At 40.7% G+C, this 20,413-nt stretch overlaps 1 protein-coding gene across 3 annotated transcripts; it reads left to right on the top strand.

Annotated features, from left to right (window-relative positions):
• The first annotated feature begins 38 nt into the window (after positions 1–38).
• PRR14L (proline rich 14 like) lies at positions 39–19,864 on the top strand. 3 transcript variants are annotated; one of them, XM_072936136.1, is made up of 9 exons: positions 39–165; positions 1,339–1,831; positions 2,895–2,976; positions 4,194–10,380; positions 13,289–13,357; positions 14,121–14,286; positions 14,570–14,676; positions 15,598–15,669; positions 16,291–19,864. In XM_072936136.1, exons 2-9 carry the CDS (start codon positions 1,382–1,384, stop codon positions 16,565–16,567), a joined length of 7,410 nt encoding a protein of 2,469 aa, XP_072792237.1. In that variant the 5' UTR covers positions 39–165; positions 1,339–1,381; the 3' UTR covers positions 16,568–19,864. The 3 variants fall into 3 exon arrangements, with proteins under 3 accessions (XP_072792237.1, XP_072792238.1, XP_041575225.2); XM_072936137.1 differs by lacking the exons at positions 15,598–15,669; positions 16,291–19,864 and having other exon boundaries at positions 4,194–4,259; positions 14,570–14,675; XM_041719291.2 differs by lacking the exons at positions 13,289–13,357; positions 14,121–14,286; positions 14,570–14,676; positions 15,598–15,669; positions 16,291–19,864 and having other exon boundaries at positions 4,194–10,520.
• Positions 19,865–20,413: the final 549 nt, after the last annotated feature.

Raw genomic sequence — 20,413 nt, forward strand, 5'->3', positions numbered from 1 at the left:
CGGCGCCGCCACGGCGGGACGGAGCGGGCGGGACACGCCCCGAGCGGGGCGCGGCCACAGCGGCGGCTCCGGGGCCGCCCGCGCCCGGCCCGGATGCGGAAGTGATGCGCGCGGGGCGCGGCGCGGCGGGCGCGCACAGCGGGGCCGGCGGCCGCCGCCGCTCAGGTACCGGCACCGGGCGGGGCGCGGGGCTGTGCCGGCGCGGGCCCTGCCCAGCCCGGGGGCGGGGGAGACACCGGCGGTTGTGTAATTACCGAGCGCGGCGATCTCCGGTGCGCCGCCGCAGGGCGCCGGTGCGGGGGCTGCTGCCGCGGAGAAGGAGCGGGGCTCGGGGCCGGGCCCGTCGGCGCTGCTGCGGCGCTCGGCACAAAGAGTCGCCCCCGGTCCTGCCGCGGCTGCGCTCGGGCGGCACCGCCGGCGGGGCGATGCTGTCCCGGGGACGAGTGGCCTCGCGTGTTCCCTGGAGCCTGGAGCGAGTCTCGCCCGTTTCTGCACAGGCTGCTCTTGCCTAGAGCACAGCCCAAGGCTCGGCTGATGAGCCCGTGTTTTGGTACACTGAGTAACTGATGGCCTCTAAAGGCCTGGCTTAGTCCGTTCCTGTCCGTGAGCCTTCGGGAGCGATTTGACGGCGGCGTTTCCCGTCGGGCTTTTCCCGGTGCCGACAGGAGCGGTGTCAGCTCGGCCGGAGCTGCTGTGCCGTGCTCACAAAGAGCTGCCGCGCACCGGAGAGGACCCGGGACCGAGGATCCGGGACCGGGGCTGTGCCCTGGCACAAGGCATCCTCTGTACCGCGTGTCAGGACAGAGTGCTCGCATGAGAGAAGCTGAGAGGCACAGCCTGCCGGCCGGTGGCTTAGAGACTGTTCGTTTGAGGCAGAGGATGTGAAGAAAAGTTGGAGTTTGTTTCCAAAGACTAGAAACTCATGAAAATCCCAGGACATCAAACAATGCTTTAGTTCTAGTGAAGGAGGAGGATGTCTGATACAAGCCCCGGTGACTTGCTTTATAACCTCTTCTCATGTTATTCAGAAAATGTGGTTAAATCTGCAGGGAGATGTTTGAATGTGAAAATGAGGCTTGGGAATATCTTTTTGGCTTTACTCTCTTCTTTTGTTCATGAAGCATTTCCTTACATGCTCAAATCTTTCTCAGCTCCTTTCTTAAAGATGTATTTGGAAGTATCTTTCTTAAACGTATATACTTGAATCTTGAGGAATTAAGCTTTTCCTTTTAATCTAGTCCAGTAGCTGGATTTCAGTGATCCTTGAGGGTCCTTCCAGCTCAGGGTTTTCTATGGTTAGTCCAATGTACATTGATTTAATGTTGCTTTTATTTTTAGGATGAACTGAAAAGCTCAGGGCAAGTGATCTTCAACAGCCCTGATGCTCTCATCTGGGGTGGAGTCTCCCCTTGATTCTTCTGTGTCTGCTGTACTAGAGGAGTTGTACACTGGACTGCCAGAGAGCATCTCCAGGGAACCCATGGCAGTGCCAGGGCCCAGCCTTGGATTAGATGCACAGTCTGATGGGCCAGTACCGGTGCTGGCACACAGGGATGGGCCATGGACTGCTGCCGTAGGAAACTTTTGCCAGAAGACAGAGGATTTGGGTGATGTGCTCCAGGTGATTTCTCATGGGCCAGCAGAATCTTTTCCTGAAGAATTACTACAGGCTGGAGACCTTGCAGAGAATGAAAAAAGCAGAAAAGGACACTTTAGGAAACTAGACTGTTCTAGTGATGGATGGAAGAAAGAAGATGAAGAGGCACAAGGTGCTGAGGCCCATCATGCTGAATGTTGCCCTTTAACTCTGGGGGAAAGTTGGTCAGAACAAGTAAGTGAATGCAGAAATGAATCCCTGCATGATAATTTGAATTTAGGGTTAGAGCCGCTAGGCACTGGGTCTGGTAATGGGTTTCCTGGTTCTTTTTTGTGTCTTCTAGTATAGAATCATAAAAGAGTTTGGGTGGGAAGAGGACCTTGAAGCTCACCTTGTTTCAACCCCTGCCATGGGCAGGGAGACCTTCCACTAGACCAGGTTGCTCAGAGCCCTGTCCAGCCTGGCCTTGGACACATCCAGGGTGTGTGTGTGTGTGTCAGTGTCTGGATTATTGTGGGTCCAGTGAAACATCAGACAATAGTTCAGTAGACCAGCAGTATTTTAAAATACCAGTGTTTTCGCTTGCTTAAATACTGTTGGAATGGTGCAGATATGTAACAGATAAAAGTGCATAGCTGAAGGTTTTAACTTAATTATTGGATGTTGCATAATTTTGTGTTTAATTCCAAATTTTGATATCTGTTTGATTTAGCTGACATTTTTTAAAAAATGATTTATCACTTTTGTGAAATTAAAATCATTAAATTCTTTATAGTCCTTCAGTTTTCAAGATGAGTTTTCACATATTTCTAAATGCATGTAGTTAGGTTGTGGGATCATGGTTGGGTGGTTTTGCTGGCAGATCTAGGTCACCTGTTCCTGGGTTTGTGGTTTTGAGCCCAAGGAATAGTAGTTCTAGTAGAGACAGAAAATGCAAACATCTTCCCAGAAGTCTGGTGGTAGTGGTTTGGGCGTGTGAACTAGACATGGAGACTGTCTTCTCATTCCAGTTTTCAACAATTTGCATTTTAAGCCATGTACTTAAATTTTATCTGCTAAATACAGCAATGTTTTGGGGATACATCCTTAGTGCTTGTGTGAAGCCCTTGCAATGCAAGGCTGCCTCTGGCCAAGGCTGATGTGTCTGGAGGTTTCTTAGTGAATTTCTTATTCTGAGCTAACCCAGCTGAGAAGATGCAGTCCCTGACACATGAAACACTTCAGAAAATCTAACCATTTTTCTGCCTAACCATAACTAACCACGTCTAACCAAATCCATATTTCTGTCTTGTTTCAGGAGGACCCTCACTTAAATGAGCAGGAGGCAAAGTCTTTGAGAACCTATTGCACTGAAATTGCAGAATCCCTGAGGAACACGGGTAGTTATTTTAGCTATACATCCCTATCCAGCCCCTGCTTCTCTCCCAGTTATTTATTGTTGATTTTAAACGGATGAGTGATTGTGGGATGGCTCATTTAGAAAGCGTTACCCTGTGTCACTATAACAATATCAAACCTTAATGCTGTACTTTCTCCTGGCAGGGTGTGTACTTTCTTCAAGACCTTTTCTGTAGAAGATGTGTTTCAGTTACTTGTTTCTAAAGTAGAAGAGGTTGTTAATAGCAGATGTTTAGCATTTCCTTTAGTTTCAAAGATGGAGTGTATGAGAGCAGTAATAGCATATATTTATTAAAAAGTATTATTCTTTTTGAGTGTTCTAAAAAGTACAATGAAAAGTGCAGAATCCAAAGAAAGAGGACAGCTAAAGTAATTATTAATTTCATTATAATCCTCCATAATGTTTTAGCTCCAAGTACTTTGGTCACTTTTCCTGCATCTAGTAATTATTTTCATTTTCCCTCCGTGCTGTCTTTACCTAAACTTGTATTTAGCTGATAAATGCCATCTAGTCTTGGTGCTTGCTAGAAAATAGGGAAAAGATCTGCAGAAGTCTCAGTAAATATGTTCCCCGTAAAGTTTTGAGTATGAAGATATTCTATAGTAACTGTAATTTTTTAAATTAGCACCTTCTTTGTGATTTTACAGAAAAAAAGTTTATGAATAATCCAAATTACTTGAGCAGATGAGATATGTCTTGTTTTTCTATGGCTGAGTTACTGACAGACATGTCTCCAAGGAAGAAGAAATGGAAATGGATGCACAATGGCCAGCCCTATTTCTAGGCTGGAGCAGATTGAGCCCCAGCCTATGCTGAATTTTGATGTTACAAATAAGCATTATTTTAATGTTGGCCATGGCTTCCTGTGTGTTAAGTTACAGGACCTGCATTCTCCTAGCTTGATATTAGAGGAATCTGAAATGTACAGGACTTGGAATGCCTGCTGCTCATGGAAATGTCTGTATTGACAAGGATTGGATTTTTTGCCTTACTCCACCACCATTGTGGTGGAGTAGTTTTGTTTTTTCCTCTAAAGACTGGTAGTAAAATTGTTAGCATCAATTCTCACTTCTAAGAACATTTTGGTAACCAATACTGCATGGAGTGTTGTGTACAACAACAAAAGGTACTTAATAAGCTGAATGCCTTCTAAATTTAGCATATGGTTCTGATTTGCTTTATTTTTTTCTTATGCAGAAGAAAACCAAGCAAATGTTCAGGTGACAGCTGAAACTCTGCCACAGGTTACTGAAGAAGTACAAGGTATGAAGGCTGATGGGACTAGGATATTTAGTAAAGCAGGATACAGGAATGACAGAGTGAGTAAAGGTCTTCCACCTGAGAGCAATCAATGCCCAGATGTAGACACAGTCATGGCCAGAGCTGGGGTTTCAGAAACCAGCATCTTAGGTTTTTTAGAGCCTATAAAAGTCATGGACATTGGAGCAGCTACAGATCATCCACAAAAAACAAGTGACTATAGTGGGTCAAAAGCCCATGCTGCCATGTCATTGAGAACAGGGGGGAATGGTGTATCTGTTATGGAGATTAGAGAAGAAAAGTTACCCAGACGAAATCCTCTTAATGAATTCAGTATGTCATTTGCTAATTGCCAGACTTGTCAGCAGGATGAAGACAATGATGCTTATGGCTTCTTTAAGGGTCCTGTACCTGAACAAAATGAACCTCACGAGTTGTTCTCAGCAGAAAGCTGTAGAACACTCTCCACACAGAGTTCTGAAGTTTTATGTCCAGTTCTGAAAAGCATCTGTTATCTGGACTTTGGAAATACGCCTCTAGAAAGCAGTTCTGCAGTTCCTGGAATTATCAGTGAAACCCCCCAGAAGTACCTTCCCCGAAACATCAAACATCACACTCTTTATGATCATGGAACTGGGTTTTTAGAAAACCAAATGTCCACATCTGTACCAGTAGAGCAGATCTTGGCAGTAAGGAACAAAGGATTATCTAGTGCAAAAACTGATCCTAGGGAATTAACTGCTACTATAGGAAAATCATACAGCTCTGAATCTGAAGAAGCAGCTGAAGTCTGGACAAAAATTGCTGTGTGGGATAAAGTTGAAATTTGTAGCTGGCCTGAAGCTCAAGAGGCTTCTAATTCTGAGCAAAATAGTTTGTGGGTGGAAACGAGTAACATTGCTTCCCATGAAACTGGGCAGAGAGACGTGGGCTTTTATAGTACTAGCAATAAAATTCCTCCTCTCAGTAAGCACAGCTGTCTTCATCTTAGTACCAAGCTAGAAAAAGACTCACCCAAGGCACAACTGCTTGGAAAGGAATCTGAGAGCAATACGACATCAAAAGAGTTGGCTGGTGGTTTAGTTGGGGCTGCAGAAGTTGATAGCAATGACAGCTTATCTACTGGGAACAAAACAAATTTGTTTTATACACTAAATGGAACTCTACCTCCTGTTTTACAAAAATCAAGAGAACCTCATTATAATGAGTGTCTTCGTTGTACTAATAATGAAGTTTCATGCAGGGACAAGATTTGGGATAATTGGTCTAGAAAAGAATTAATTGGTGCTTCTGGAACAACAGCAGAACAAGTTGCTGAAGTTTTGCTTCATAAAGACAGATTCAAGTCTTCTGTAAATTCCATGACTTTTGTTAACTCTAATACAGCAAGCAGAGTATCCCAAATGAATATAAAATCTTCTGCAGGAAATATGGAGAGAGTGGACACTGGTTTAGAAAATGAACATTGTCACACATGTTGTTGTAACAATAAGAGTATAAAAAAACACTGTACAGCTGCCAGTACTTACTGTGTTTTATCAAGGAGTGTGGATGAAGTTTTCCTGAACAGTCGTTCTTTTGGTGTTGAAGTTGATAAAATTGAAGAAAATGGTAATTTGGAAGCAGTGTCTTCATCAGGATATAACAGTAAAGAGGCAACCATCTTTCCAGAAGCACACGCCCCTTTGGCACGCGGATCTCTTCTTTGTGAAAATGACTGGGGCAACAGACGTATAGCTCTGCGTGGGTTAAATTATATTCCCACAGGAAAAAACATGTTTTGCTCAGCATATACGGCAGAGAAGTCTAATGCTACCTTGGCAAGAGATGAGATTTCAAATAAGAATATGGAGGTTGTGGAACCATTTGATCTTTGTAAAGTAATGGGCAGTGAAATAGTTTGTGACAGAGATGAGGCAAAAGAACAGATTGGCATGCGTGCTTCCCAGACAGATGAATTTGATGAAACAGGAGCTGTGGATTCCCCAAATACTCCTGAAGGCAATCAGAGAAATAGGACTAGTGAACAGCTATTAGTCAGATCTTTGAACAAAAACATCTGTGCTCATAATTTTGGATTTTACAACTCTCTGTTAGGCCCATGGAAGAGAGAACTCGACACACGTGATCAGAAAGAAATGCCACTGCTCACAGCTGATCCCTCCGAGTGTAGCACTTCAACCTGTGAACCACAGCCAGCACTTGACAACATGAATGTTCCAACACGACGTGCTGGCCAAACAGAAGAGACCCTTTGTTCATTGGGAAATCAGTTTCATCCATGTCAGAGTGAGTCTGATGTCCCAGTGCTGGGCAGTGAGCAACATTTAGAAAGTTTAACCAACAAACCAAACACTGGCTCACAAATCATGGGTTGTTCTGTGGAAAGAGACAAAACTGATCCTAATCACAGTGAAGAGGCTCTGCTAAAAACAGGTGGTGACCTGCCTCTGTTAGACCATAAATGTGTAAGAGAAGCCAGGTTTAAAGGAGCTGTACAAGAGAATGTAATGGGTTTAGACTCTTTAATGGGTGTGAAAAATGAAGATTCTTCTTCAGGATACATGGACTCCATTAGTGATCTAATTGAAGAGAAGAGAATCAGACTACAAGAACATGAGAACAGATGTGAAAGAAGCACTAAAGGAGCTCTTGAAGAAAACTTTTCTGATGACAAACCACAGTGCTCACAGCAGCCTTGTTTTATCCAATGTGCAAAAGAGAAAGCAGAGCTGGCGTTTGCAGGAAACAAAATGCAGCAATCTGTGCCGAAGATGAAGTGGTTGGTGGAGAACCAGGAAAATACAATTAATGCTCAATTTCTGCCAATTTCATCAATTCATGGGAGTCTTTCATACAAGCCAGAAAATAGGAATATGCTTTCAGATACAGAAAACAGAGAAAGTCTGAGTATAAATCCTATCTTAAATAACTCTTGCCCGCAGTTAAATTTTGAGCCTGGTAAAGAAATTTTTGCTCAAAGGGGTGTTGGTCCATCTCGTTTTGGAAGGTCTGACATCCAAGAATCTTGTGTTGAGACTCAGGCAGATTCAGAAACTGTGTCAGCACTGAACTCTCACATCTCTTTGCCTGAGAAAGAAAACCTGCGTACATCATCCGAGAGTACACAAAGAGATAATTGTGATTCATCTTCAGCTGAAGCTTTTAACAGAGATACTTCAACGACAAAAATTCTTTCTGTAACAATTTCCGTTAAGAAAAAGTCCAGCAATATTGAGGTTCCATCTTCAGGGAATGAATCAGCAGCTGGCTCTCTGAGTGGTGCCAAAAGCTCAAGTGTTTGTGACCACAGTAAAGAAAGTCTGAAAGGTGAGGGGCTTTGCATGCCAACTGTGAAAGACATGGACATTAGGTCACCAAAAAGTCCTCCTGGTCAAGAGAAGTTTAAGAATACAGATAAGCCTGGAAATATAGATGTGATTTCAGATAAAGAAAACAGAGAAAGTCTGAGTATAACTCCTATCTTAAATAACTCTTGCCCACAGTTAACTTTTGAGCCTAGTAAAGACCCTGAAGATAAAAGGGGTATTTGTGAATCCCATTCGGAAAAGCTTGACATCCAAGAAACTTCTAGTAAGACTCGGGTGGATTCAGAAACTGTGTCAGCTCTGAACTCTCACATCTCTTTGCCTGAGAAAGAAAATCTGTGTATGTCACCGGAGAATATGCAAAGAGATATTTCATCTGCGGGCAAAAAATTTAGCAAAGATACTTCAATGACTAAAATTCTTTCTGTAACAATTTCTATTAAGAAAAAATCCAGCAATATTGAGGTTCCATCTTCAGGGAATGAATCAGCAGCTGGCTCTCTGAATGGTGCCAAAAGCTCAAGTGTTTGTGACCACAGTAAAGAAAGTCTGAAAGGTGAAGGGCTTTGCATGCCAACTGTGAAAGACATGGACATGAGCTCACCAAAAAGTCCTCTCAGTGAAGAGAAATTTAAGAATACCTGTGTACAAGAGATGATAGGAAAAGAGGTAGCCCCTAGAGGAAGGTTGCCCAAAGATTGTCCACGGGCTTTGTTGGAAGATTCTAAAGAGTCTGGTAGCAAAATAGTCTCCCTCAGGACTGAGAATTATGGAAAGGTTTTGGAAGAAATCCCAAGATCCAAACTAAATAAACTTTCAAAAGAAAGACAAAATTATACAAAGCTCCCAAACTTAGCAGGTACTAGTGTACCTTCAGAAACTGTGCATGATTGTCAGGCTGGAGCTGTATCTGGCACAGGGGCTGCCCCAGAAGTGCAGGATGATACAACGCCCATGTTTTCTCCACCTCTGAGCACACTATCAGACAGTTGCAAAGAACCATCCCCAAACTGTACGGTTTGCAGTGAAGCCTGTGTGCCTTGCAAATTAAATGCATGGAGCAAAGATAATGTAAAGGAAGTAATAGAAGGCCAGGCCAAAATACCAACTCGTGCAATTTGCAAGGAAAATGGGGCTTTATGTTCAGAGAGACTTGATCGAATAGAGGAAGGTCAAGTATTTAAACAGAAGAAATATGGAAAGATGAAACTACATCAGCTGGGCAAGGCACAAAAAGAACAGAAGTCAGAACATCAGGAGAAAGCAAAAATCATACTGCAACCCAGTATGTTGCACAGTTCTGGACTCTTAAGCAGCTCTTCAGCTGAGTTGATGACATCTAGAAATACAATCTTTGGAGATGCTTCAGAGGAGATTGTTGCTGTAAGAGGCAGTGAAAATAAACTACATAGCACTTTACAAGAAGTTAAAAGGCCAAAGATTACCACAGATTTTATTAGTTCAGAATTATTGAAGACTCAGGATTCAGAAATGGAAAACCTGAACCTTAATTTAGGGTGTGATGGGATCCCTGGTGCCTTTGGAACTACAAATAAACAAAGAGGAACTACAAATAAACTAAGAGGACCTCTTCCATTAAAAATACAACCTGGAAGGACATGCAAAAAAGTTCCCACATTGTGTCAGCTAAAAACTGTAACAAAAAAAAGAAAAATTAAAAGTTTACCTGTCTCTGAGATTCCCCTGGAAATATTCCCTAAACAGGAAAAGCCGCTTCTGGAATCTTTGTACTTTCCATGTAAACCACTGACAGTGGAAAAGGAAACAGCCATGAGATTTGTGCATATGCCAAGGCAGAGGGCCAAGAGGTGCAGTTTGTTGAACAGCATGAAATTTAGAAAATGTACCAAAGAACCAGCATTGTTGAGGAAGTTGTCTGCAATGGCCAGCAAGCTCCTGGCCCCTGCCAAAAGCAGCCATAACTTAGAACCTCTGCCATATTCTTCTGAAATTCTTCCAGTGGGTGACAGGTACAGTCAGTGTAGATCTAAAAATCTCTTGGAAGCCTTTTCTTGCATTAACAGGAACGTACACTCACGCTGGGCTGACAGGTGGTGCACCAAGATGTTCAGCTTTCAGCCTTTGGCACTTTATCCTGTAGAAACTACCAAAATATTTTCTTCAGACTTAAGCCACAAGCCTCCAGCCTCCTTCTTGGACCCCTCAGTTTTCCCAATTTCTTTTCACATAAAATTGGACTCCAGTCCTGTGACAGACCTCAGAGGGATTACATCCCAGCACTCTGTACATCACAGCCCAGTTTTCAGAGAAACGCCAGCACCAGCTTCAAAGTGGACTTTGTCTTTTCTCCTGTCTCAGAGCTGTTCAGATACAACAGCTTTCAAGGAAGATTCCCGTGTAAATAATGAGCTTCATTCCTCTCACTCCACTACAACCCCCAGGACTGTTGCTGTTCATCCTGACCCTGGAAGAAACACTGTAGCTGGAAGAAGAGGAGGTTGTTCCAGGCTTGGCCTTCACACAGTGTTAGCACTTTCTTCCCCTGGATGTTACAGGATTTGGACAAGAAGAAGAAATGTAACCAGTCATATTCCTACCATCCAGAGACTATTTATATCGCAGTTGGCACAGGGTTTGAAAGGGGACAGGTACCCGAGGTGTGTGTCCGATGAGCTCGTCTCCTCATTGCCATACTCATTGGGCAGGGTGTTGTCCATATGGAGTCAGCACGGTCCTTCTGCCTGTCCTTCCGAAATCACTCCTCTCCATTCCAGTTACTGCAAGTGGCAGCCAAGTGTGGGCATCGAGAACAGGTAAAACCCATCAACTTCTTTCTGAGATTAAATGTGTGCAGGGTATATTCTTGCTCCTTTTTGGGAGGGAGAGGGTAATTGCAGCTTGCACTGGAGGGTCAGTTTCTCCGGTTCCAGATCTACACATTCTGCTCCAGGAATGGCTCAACGTGGAAGATCCTTTCTTACAGAACAGTCTTTTAGCTGAATTTAAATATATTTGCCTTCACTTCTTTAATACTATCCTGTTTTGGCAGAATGGCTAACTCTGTTTTCTTCTCCCTTGCAAAATATACACACCATGCATCAGAGTATATAATGCAAAAGGTGAGCTACTTCATTAGGTGTATTCAGAGTGACTGCAGAGGAACTGGATTTCTGAGGTAGGAAAGTTTTTTTCAGAGGTCTGAGCTACAAATACTTGTTGGAACCACTGTAAAATACTCAATATCAGGTTAGGAAGAATTGTAAAGGGTGGGGCTCTGTCATTCAGTAACAATTTTAATTGTATTCCATGACCATTCTGTGCTAACTGAAACCTCTTTATGCATGCTATGGCTTTTCATATGTGATGTTGGCACAAACAAATGTAGCTCCAGTTAACATTGGTAATGAATTTTTCTCTGTGTGTCAATCTTGTTACGAGTGGGAAGAGGACTGAAATCTACTGTGCATATTTAATTTTTACTTTGTTATGAGCATTTAAGATCTTTTTGCTAATAAAAAGAATGAAAGAAGTTCCTAGCTCTGTTACAGGATTTTTCCATGCCCTTGAGAAAAGATTTTGACCTTTATCCCTCAATAACATAGGGCAGTTCAGTCACTGATTTGTCACCTTGCAATTCCTGGACAGAGAGCTTCATGGGCACTGTACCAAAGTCTATTTAATTAATTGTTTTGATTAGTGTGGCAGTCTGTAGAGAACTGTTGAATTTAGCCTATGTCACAGATTGACACAAGTGTGACCAAAAATCTTGCCAGATAACAAATGCTGCACTTTGCTTTGTATAAATGGGTAACATGCCTAAAATTTTATCACTTGTTGGTATCAATTCTAATGTCTGCCACAGGTGTGAGTGCTCCATTCTAAAGCTGTCTGCACTAAAAAAAATTAAATTGAATAATGGCATAGAGACAACTTTTGCAGCACATTCTATGGGACTTGCTTCCATTTTCATACCATACTCTGAAACTGATCATACCAGTAAAGTACAGTTTTGAGCACTAAATTTAAAAATAACATATTGTTAAAAATAAAACAAACATCTCCTTAAAACTTAGTTGTGTGTATATGGTGAATTCAGTGTTTGTGTTGCTGAGGCATGCTCTCCTTGGGGGTTTTCCCACAGCCCTAAGCCTGCAGGCTCCTCAGCAGCTCGGGGCAGCATATCCAGTTAACTAATGTATAAGAGGATTTTATTCCTGACATGAGGAGTCATTGGAAAAGTGCATGCTTTGCTATGAGTGGTGATGTTTTTCCCAAAGGGAGAGTATTCAAATCAAACATCTTCACTTCAAGTGAAAAATAATCCAGAGTTAAAATACCCTAAAACTCAATTTGTTTTTTTTTTTCCTCTAAAACACCTTAAACTGTGTGTATAAAGCAGATGTAAATCTGTCCCACTCAGATGTTTGGTACATAAATATAAAAAGTATGTTTGGTGCAGTATAAAAACCTTTTCAGCTACCACTGAAAAGAAATGCTTACCTGTTTTAAGGTAATTAAAAATCAGAAAAATCAAAAAGTTCCCTGCAGGCCATTTTCATCTGGAAAAGATTTGTTCTCTTTCAAATATTTCACTCACAATTAGTGTTCTTAATAACCAGGAGAACAAGGAACTAAAGTTCCTAACTTCCACTGTCAATAATAAAAGCATTCTTTCAGTGAAGTTTTTTTCTAATTAATGCTTATTTGAATTAAAAATTTCTAAAGTGATTTCCTTCTGTCCTTGTAATTTTGTATTATTATTGCATAAAACAATAAGCTCTGTCTCTAACTATTTATACAGATTCCAGTAACACTGAAATAATGAGTGCAATGTTGAAACAAAATGTTACAGTTCTGACATAAGTGATAAACACATTAAGCGTGTCTTTCTGACCTCTTTATGTATAGTTGGACTGGCCTGTGCTTCCAGCATGGCTGGTTTTCATTTCCTTTGTAGAATTTCAGTCTGGCTGTAACATCTTTGCTTTAGAACAGTGAAGTGCATTTCACTGTTGGTTTGAGAGAACGACAAATACAAGATTTGCTGTTGAATGTAATAAAAAGTTGTCCCAAGTGATTTCCTGCTGTTAACAGTATGGGCACAAAAGTAAAGCTTAATATCAAAGGACTTAGAGCTGCTGTGCTGACTTTTATGCCATAGAATTCTGGTAATTACCAACCCTTATGGAAAGGCCTTTGGTTATTCCAGTCAAGTAAGGGTATTGTAGGCTGTGGTTGTTAAGAGACAGCAGGGAGTTAATTCCTTTTACCTGTTACTGTTGCCATTGTGCACTATTTTCTTTAGTAACCAAATCCTTCAAGGTTTGTGGCTACTTTAATTGTAAAAACTTGAGGTTTTGAGTAAGGAATGTAGACTTTCATATAAAGAATTACAATTTTCAGACTTTAATCACTATGTAGAAATAATTATTACTTTCATTATTACTGTCTCACTCTCTTTCTGTGCCTTTATTTCCTTTTCTCATTACTACCATTTTTAAAGGAAAGCAAGACAGTTTTCCTAACAATGAAATTTAGTTGCCTAAAGAGCAGATGTGGCTTTCTTTTGTATCATTTTAGTCTTTCATTCTCATTCCTGATATGAGCATCTTGTCTTACAGTCCAGTTTATACTAATAATTTTTTCCTCATCTTTTTATAGTGTAGACCTAATTTCTGTCTGTCTTGTTTTGTTTTGTTTTTTCATTCCTCTTTGACCCAGCTGTGCCATGTTACCACACTTACCTGTACAGAGTATGGGAGCACTGCAGATCGCAGGCCATGCGATACGGTGAGTATCTGGGATGTTGGTATTTATTCTGAGTAGTGGGATCATAACCTTCCTCAGAAAGCCATTGCTTATGTCATTTTGGCTTTCAGCTTTTGGCAGTTCACTCCCAGAACAGCTTTCTGATTAAGGAGTGAGGGAGGTAAGCTGACTGGGTAATGTAATGGAGGAGTGGAGGGGCAGTTATGCAAACACCACACAGAACATTGCACAGAACAGTTCTGTTACTTTCAACCGTGTTGTGCCACTTCTTATGAACTGAATATGTGAAACTATAGAAGTTTGACTCCTTACTTGGATATAAGTCCTTTCTACCTTAGCAACTGGTCGATAGGTGCTGAAACTTCCTTCTACTCCTTCTAAGTGTAGGGATGGCAGGTGTCAAAGCTGTATTTTATCTGTAAACAAAAAGTATGATTAATAGTTGTGCCAAAGAAATTTGCTTTGGTGGAAGGAGAATTGATCCCTTTCTATCAGTTGATATATAGAGATGTATACTGTTTAGCTGTATGAAAAGGAAAAGAGTGGGTTTAAAATTACACGTTCAAATACTCTGGCAGTTTAGTTGGTGTCAGTATCAATGTGGGATGCAGCAGGTTTGGGTTGTATGTGTGTACCAGAGTTCACTTACTTGGGCCATTTCTGTGAAATGTGTTGGTTTTTTGTGCCCATATGCAACTTAGGAACATCTCCTGAGAGCATGGAATGCTGTTGCATTATCAGTTGGGTATCAATCTACACCTGTTCTCTTCTTTCTCTGTTACAGTCTGGAAACTTCATTCCCTCCGTTACCAAAGCCTCATGCACTTCCAGAGTCACTGCCATCTCCCCCCAGGCTTTCAGCATCTGAGCTCCAGATCCCTGCCCTTGATGAAGTAGATGCTTCTGTTCCAGCCTGTCTAAGATCCCAAGATGACACAGAACTGAAAAAAGTTAGTTCATTTTATATTTTAGATCTCTCAGACTCTTGGTTCTCCAGAAGCTGAAGCTGCTGCTGCTGGATATTACCAAGTAACTGTTAAAGATGAAGAGAGAAAACAGGCTGCAAGTCCTACTCTGTGCTGCTGCTTGCTTTGATTCAAGCAGAAACAAGGTGGCAAACCAGAGAGGAATGTTTATTCTATAGATAATGTATATTCAGAATAAAAGAGAATTCTGTTGACTGGTATGGTTGTAATTTCCTTGATTTTAACTTTTCCATCTTTCTTTCTTAAGACTGAGCCAGAAAAGAGGCCAAAGAAAGTCTCACAGATCCGAATCAGGAAAACTGTTCCTAAGCCAGACCCTAACCTTACTCCAATGGGACTACCCAAACCAAAAAGGTGAGCAATACCTCTGGAATGGACTCAAAGCATATGAGTAATCATTTCAATAAATGCTTCTTTTACCACCACTATTTTATACAGCCCCAGTTTAGTGACATCTGATGTTTACTTCCTTTACAAGAAATGATTGACGCAGCTCTATCAACTGGATCAAATGTGCTGACTGGAGTTTAGGCAAAATGTGAAAAAGCAAGCTGCAATGCAATCATTTTTCTAAAGAAGAAAGAAGTTTTTATTGATAAAGTAAAAATCAGTCAACCTGCAGTGTACAGTGTGATGAACTGATCTGTTAGGAAGTTCTGTTGATGCAAATTGTGTTGGAGTTTTTCAGTTTGTTTGCGGTATGATCTTAGGGAAGCATTGGTTCAGTGAAAGTATGGGGAATCACAGTGCCAGATGTTGATAAAGTTTTCCAATCAGTCATTTAGTGTGACTGCTAGTCATACTGGTCAGATTAGTCATACTCAATCTAGTATGACTTCTGTCCTAAACACAGCTACCACCTTTGACAAAGGAATGCATTTCTTCAGAGATCACCTTGGTAATTGTCAATAACTAAAATCAGTGTCAATAGATGAAGTGTTAATCCGTTAAACTGTAAAACTTCTCAGCTTTCACAAAAAGGTGAAGGGGATTTCCCCTTTTGAGCATCATTATTTCAAATCATCACCGAATGCTGGAAGAAATATTGATCTCTGCAGAAAGGGCATGTCTTGACACTGACCTTATAAAAACACTGTATGAAATTATGTACTTAATGAGTTCATTTTTCATTCCTCCTTGTCCCCAGTTAGCTAAAGCATAATTAGTTAGCATTTAGGCACAGAATGCAAACAGTACTTGTTTCTTGAAAATCTGCTTGCTGTGAAGAGAGGTTGAGATTCTTCCTTCTAGATTGATTTGTCATTACTTTTTCAGGCTTAAGAAGAAAGAATTTAGTTTAGAAGAAATTTACACAAACAAGAACTATAAGTCCCCTCCTCCTGCCAGGTTGGTTCTGCTTCCTAATAAGAAAAATTGAGATAAATGTAAATTTACTGGGGGGGGGGCGAGAGAGGAGATGAAACATGTATGAATGCTAAGAGGGAGATATATTCTTAAAATTGGTCTAGTTTAAACTGCCCGAGAAAGTTAATTTGAAAATAGTATATTTTACCGTTTGAATGTGAAAAAGTGAAATATAATATGAACTAAGAATTTGAAGCTGGTTAAGTATGGACTTGTATATTTTTTCATCTATCCATTTGTTCTGGATTCCATCAAAGTATGGTACTTACTTTCCAAAATTCAAAGGGAATTACATGTTCTTTAAAATACTAACAATAACGGCCTATCATCAAATGTTCACATGTATTTATTCTGTAAAATTAAGATTCTATAATTGTGCTTTAGAACTGAAATACAAAGAGATTCTACCCAAATGTCTGTGCAGCAATAACAACTCGGCTAGCAGTAATGTGCATTGTAGGAGGTGTAAGGTGTGTGATGGGGCTGTAAAAATGTAAAAGTTAGAAGTGTGTTTACCTGGGTTATGAAATCCCCCCATCTCCTTGTCAGTGTATGGTGGCTGTTGCTATGGTATTCATGAATTCTGTTCTTTTTTTTTACCAGGAGCTTGGAAACAATCTTTGAGGAGCCCAAGGAGAAAAATGGACACTTGATCTCTGTCAGCCAGCAGAAGAGAAAGAGGATTCTAGAGTTTCAGGACTTTACTCTTCCCCGGAAAAGGAAGACACGAGGCAAAATCAAAGCAGTGGGTAGTTTCACCCGAGCAAAAAGAGCTGCACTGCAGAGTGCAGAGTTAGATGTTCTTCTGAGTCAGAAGCTAATGGACCTTGAAGCCTTTTTTGCAGAGGAGGTTGAGCAGGAGCAGGCCTCCACCATCTGAGGGAGTCACTTAGCTGGAAACGGTCTAGTCAGCTTCTTTAGTATTGTTTTCCTTGGGAGACATCTACTGACTTCTTCATACTGGCTTCATCTACTGAATTCTGCCACTCTGTTCTAACATCTGATAATCAGTTTTTGGCTGTGACCCTCTTTAAGGTGCTATTTTTTTTTTTTTTAATGCTGTTGGAGGGAATCTTTTAAGTCCCTGTTTGAGTGTAACACAGCCATATGAAATTTACCCATCCTTTCTCAACCTCTGGAAATTACTGCTTATATTTAATTAATTATGTTTAAATATCTTTTGGGGGTAGAGTAGGAGTGTCAAGGAGGAAGTAGTGCACCTTCACTGATGCTAGAACTCTGTACTCCAGATCATTTGCACATTTGAGTCTGCTGTTGTTACTGTAATGGCTGTTTTTAACAAGCTGACAAAAGAGATATGGTGTTTGATAAAGAAAAATTTTAGCAAACACATTATTAATATACCACTAACCTTTTGATAATTAAAAGTAGCTGTCTAGGTTTGTGTTCAATTGTTTCTTCCTTCTGTTAACTTAGAAGGTTCCTTCTAAATTTCTTTGCCCTTCCTGGCTCCAGGCACCAGAAGCCCCACATAATTAGACATTAAATAATTTGCACTTTGTATATGCTTCTTTTAACATGATTCAACTCAAAAAAGGTAACATTTTAAGGAAAAATGGTGCCCAATACTATTTTTTCCAAAAGAGAAGATTTTTTTACTTACTTGGCTGATGCCAAATTCTTCTCCAGAGGAAAAGGTAATTAGTCCATGAGGGTGTTAAGCTGCAGGATATATAGGCAGAGATTTTTATTTAACTGAGCTGAGCTGCTGCATGCAGGGAAGACCAGCAAAATCTTTGATACTTGTTTTAAAGTTATTTTAATTCCATTCATACTAACTTGATTTCAATGTCAACAAGAAGGATTTTTTTTTACCATTTTAGATTTACAATTCTTGTAGCTCATAATTAGATATTCTCTGTACAGCACTGTTGTACATAATAGCCAGTGCAGTACCAAGAGCCTCCGAGTATGTGGACATTGTTTTTGTCATGTAAGGCCATATGCAATTATCTGATGCAGCACTGGCCAATTTCTCAGCTCTACCTTTGGAAGGAAGAGAGCTCCCTTCTGGCATAACTTCTGTTAAACTTAACTTGAAGCATAATTCCAATGCTAGCTGCTGTTCAGGTAATTTCTGTCCCTTAGTGCCTAGAGAAGTTATTCAGGCAAAGCTGTTGTTGCTGGGATGCTCAAATTTAGTCTATTCTTTCTTTCACTTGTCATTTGAACTTGCACTTTCTTATTTATCTACCCATATAATAGAGTTTCTATTTACCTTCAAATTGAGCAAATATCTAGTGGGTGGGTATTTTTTATAAAGTCCCAATAAATGCAGGACTCCAAGTACCATCATTATCTTCTGTTGCTCTACCACTTCTGTTACCGACCAAACAGAAAACTAAATGTTAACAAGCAATCTGTTGAATTTCAGAGCTTTGAGTAGAGAAATGGAAGAGGAATAGTACACTGTCTGTGCCTGTGTCTTGAAAGAAATCTAATCTGGGTTTGTTTTCTCCTAGTTTATGTGCTGGGATTTGTAGAAGTTTATATTCTTGTTTTGAAGGCTAATTATCTTTAATCAGGAAGACTGAAGAAAAGAGGAGTGCACATTTAGAGTAGTAGTGTTTGGAGTTTGAGGGTAAAATAACAAGGCAAACTTTGAACATATTGACATAGTATTTTTCTGGTTAACTTACTGGGCTGATGTAGAACATTCTAATTGATCCTCTTTATTTTTGTAAAAAGAAATCCCTAAAAAACAAAGATCTACTGCTTCTTAAAAAATGTTTGAAAGTTTCCCTATGCTGGCTTATTAACCCAATTATTGACCAGTTGGAAGTGGTAGCAAGAGTGAGATATATTTTTATGGATTTATGCTATAGAATGGTATTGTTACAGAGTATTCATTCACCTTCTATTAATATGGGAGGCTTCCAGTGACACAATTAAGCTGTAACCTTAGTGGGGCTTTCAAGGAAATAAAGATTGGGGTGGGAGGGAAAGACTTGGGTCCAGAAGTTCAGACCTCTAATGTGCTTCAAAACATGGAATGTGTTGAGTCTTTTCCTTTGGGTTATGTTGAGTTTTGTTTAGGGTGGGTTTGTTTTTTTTTTTCTTCCCGGCTCTCTCTTGTTTCTGATTGCATTGAAATAAGATTTATTAACTTTTTTCCTACAAGCTACAGGAGAGAGAGCAAAGAAAACACTCAAATACTCTTCAGTTTACAGTAATTGGAGGAGTTGCAAAATGATGTTGCAGTTGTTTAGCTTCTCGCAGACCTTTAGTTTGTGGAAACCCAAATACACAGCATTATTCTCTTTTGGTTTAGTGTTTGTATGACAATGTAATCCAGTGGAGACCAAGTATCTCTTCCCCTCTCCAGCATACAGGTGTCAGTCCTGCTTATGCACTTTTTTGTTTTTCCCTTTCCCATCTCTGTTTCTGTTTACAGCACTCAGGGAACAGCTATGTTCCTTGTGGCTGCTGCTTGTACACTGGGAGTGATAACTGGGAAAAAGCTGAGCATTTGCCATTCTGAGCTGCTTCTGTCACAGCTAATTAAAAGGAAAAAGAATATGTACAAAAAGAAGGATATGTACACTTGCCTTTTCATTAAGTGGACCCATTCCAGTTTTTGTATCACCATGGAAAGTACATCAGACTGACTAGAACAGCTTGAAAAGGATTGCAAAGCTTTTGCCATGTCCTGTCTCTTAGTAGAGCCAGGCAGCTCTTTGATAAATTTGCTGATTGTCAGGGATGGAAGGATCACTTTAAAAAAAAAAAAAAAAAAGAAGAAAGAAGAAAAAGAAATCATAGTTTTCATCATGCTAAGACTGGAGTAGCTAAAGCTCCTTAATATATGGTACAGCATTTTCCTGGCTGGCTTGTGTCTGCATACGTTTGAGTTCTGGTGCTTGCTGGATATGACTTCCTGCAAGCAGTTCTCATTCATTGTATTTTATTTCAGGTGGGCCTTTGGTATATTATGTTCCAGGTGCTTTTCTAGAATGTGGATAGTAACTGTGGATTAAAAGTCTGTATGATGCTATCAAGGTAACAAATAGCTCAATGAGAATTTGTACATTTGTGCCATTAGCCTCCATCATGCTCTTGGCATTTTGTTTATGTTCAATATTGTGTGAATCTAAAATTTTACTGTTTCTTTTGTGTGTGTTTTTAATTTATGGAAATAAATTTTTCTGATAACTTTTCAGGTTATTAAGGCCTTTAAGCTTGTATGGGTAAATATGCATGATAATATGTCTTACATGCAGGGGGAAAGGCCAAATCTCCAAAGAGATCGGCACTGTTTGGTAACAGGGTGTGCTGTTACTGAGACACAAAGCAGCAGTTCTGGTGTTTCTTCATCCCAGCCTGAGAGATATTGAGCGTGATCTCGGCTACTATTCAGAATACTGAGGCAGCATCCCTCTCTTCAGAAAGCAGGGTAGCAAGAGCCAGGGAGCACAGAAAGCACAAACAGTTTCTGCTCAGCTCAGATCTGAGATTCAAGACTGAGGCTGGCCAGTGGTTCATGTACCACAGGCTGTGCAAGGTGGCACACTGATGCTTGTGAATCAAAGCTGGAGCATGGGATCATCAAGGCCTAGTAAGCATTGGTAATGTCTGTGTCAGAAAAGATCTCTCCCCTCCCAACCCATAAAATCTTGTGTATAACCCAGATTTTTAATTTATCCCTGATCAGCTGCATGCTGCTCTTGGCAGAGCTAGGCTGCCAGATGCATTTCTTCACCGTGTT

Source organism: Taeniopygia guttata, chromosome 15, assembly GCF_048771995.1.
Source record: "Taeniopygia guttata chromosome 15, bTaeGut7.mat, whole genome shotgun sequence".
NCBI classification, from domain to species: Eukaryota; Metazoa; Chordata; class Aves; order Passeriformes; family Estrildidae; genus Taeniopygia; species Taeniopygia guttata.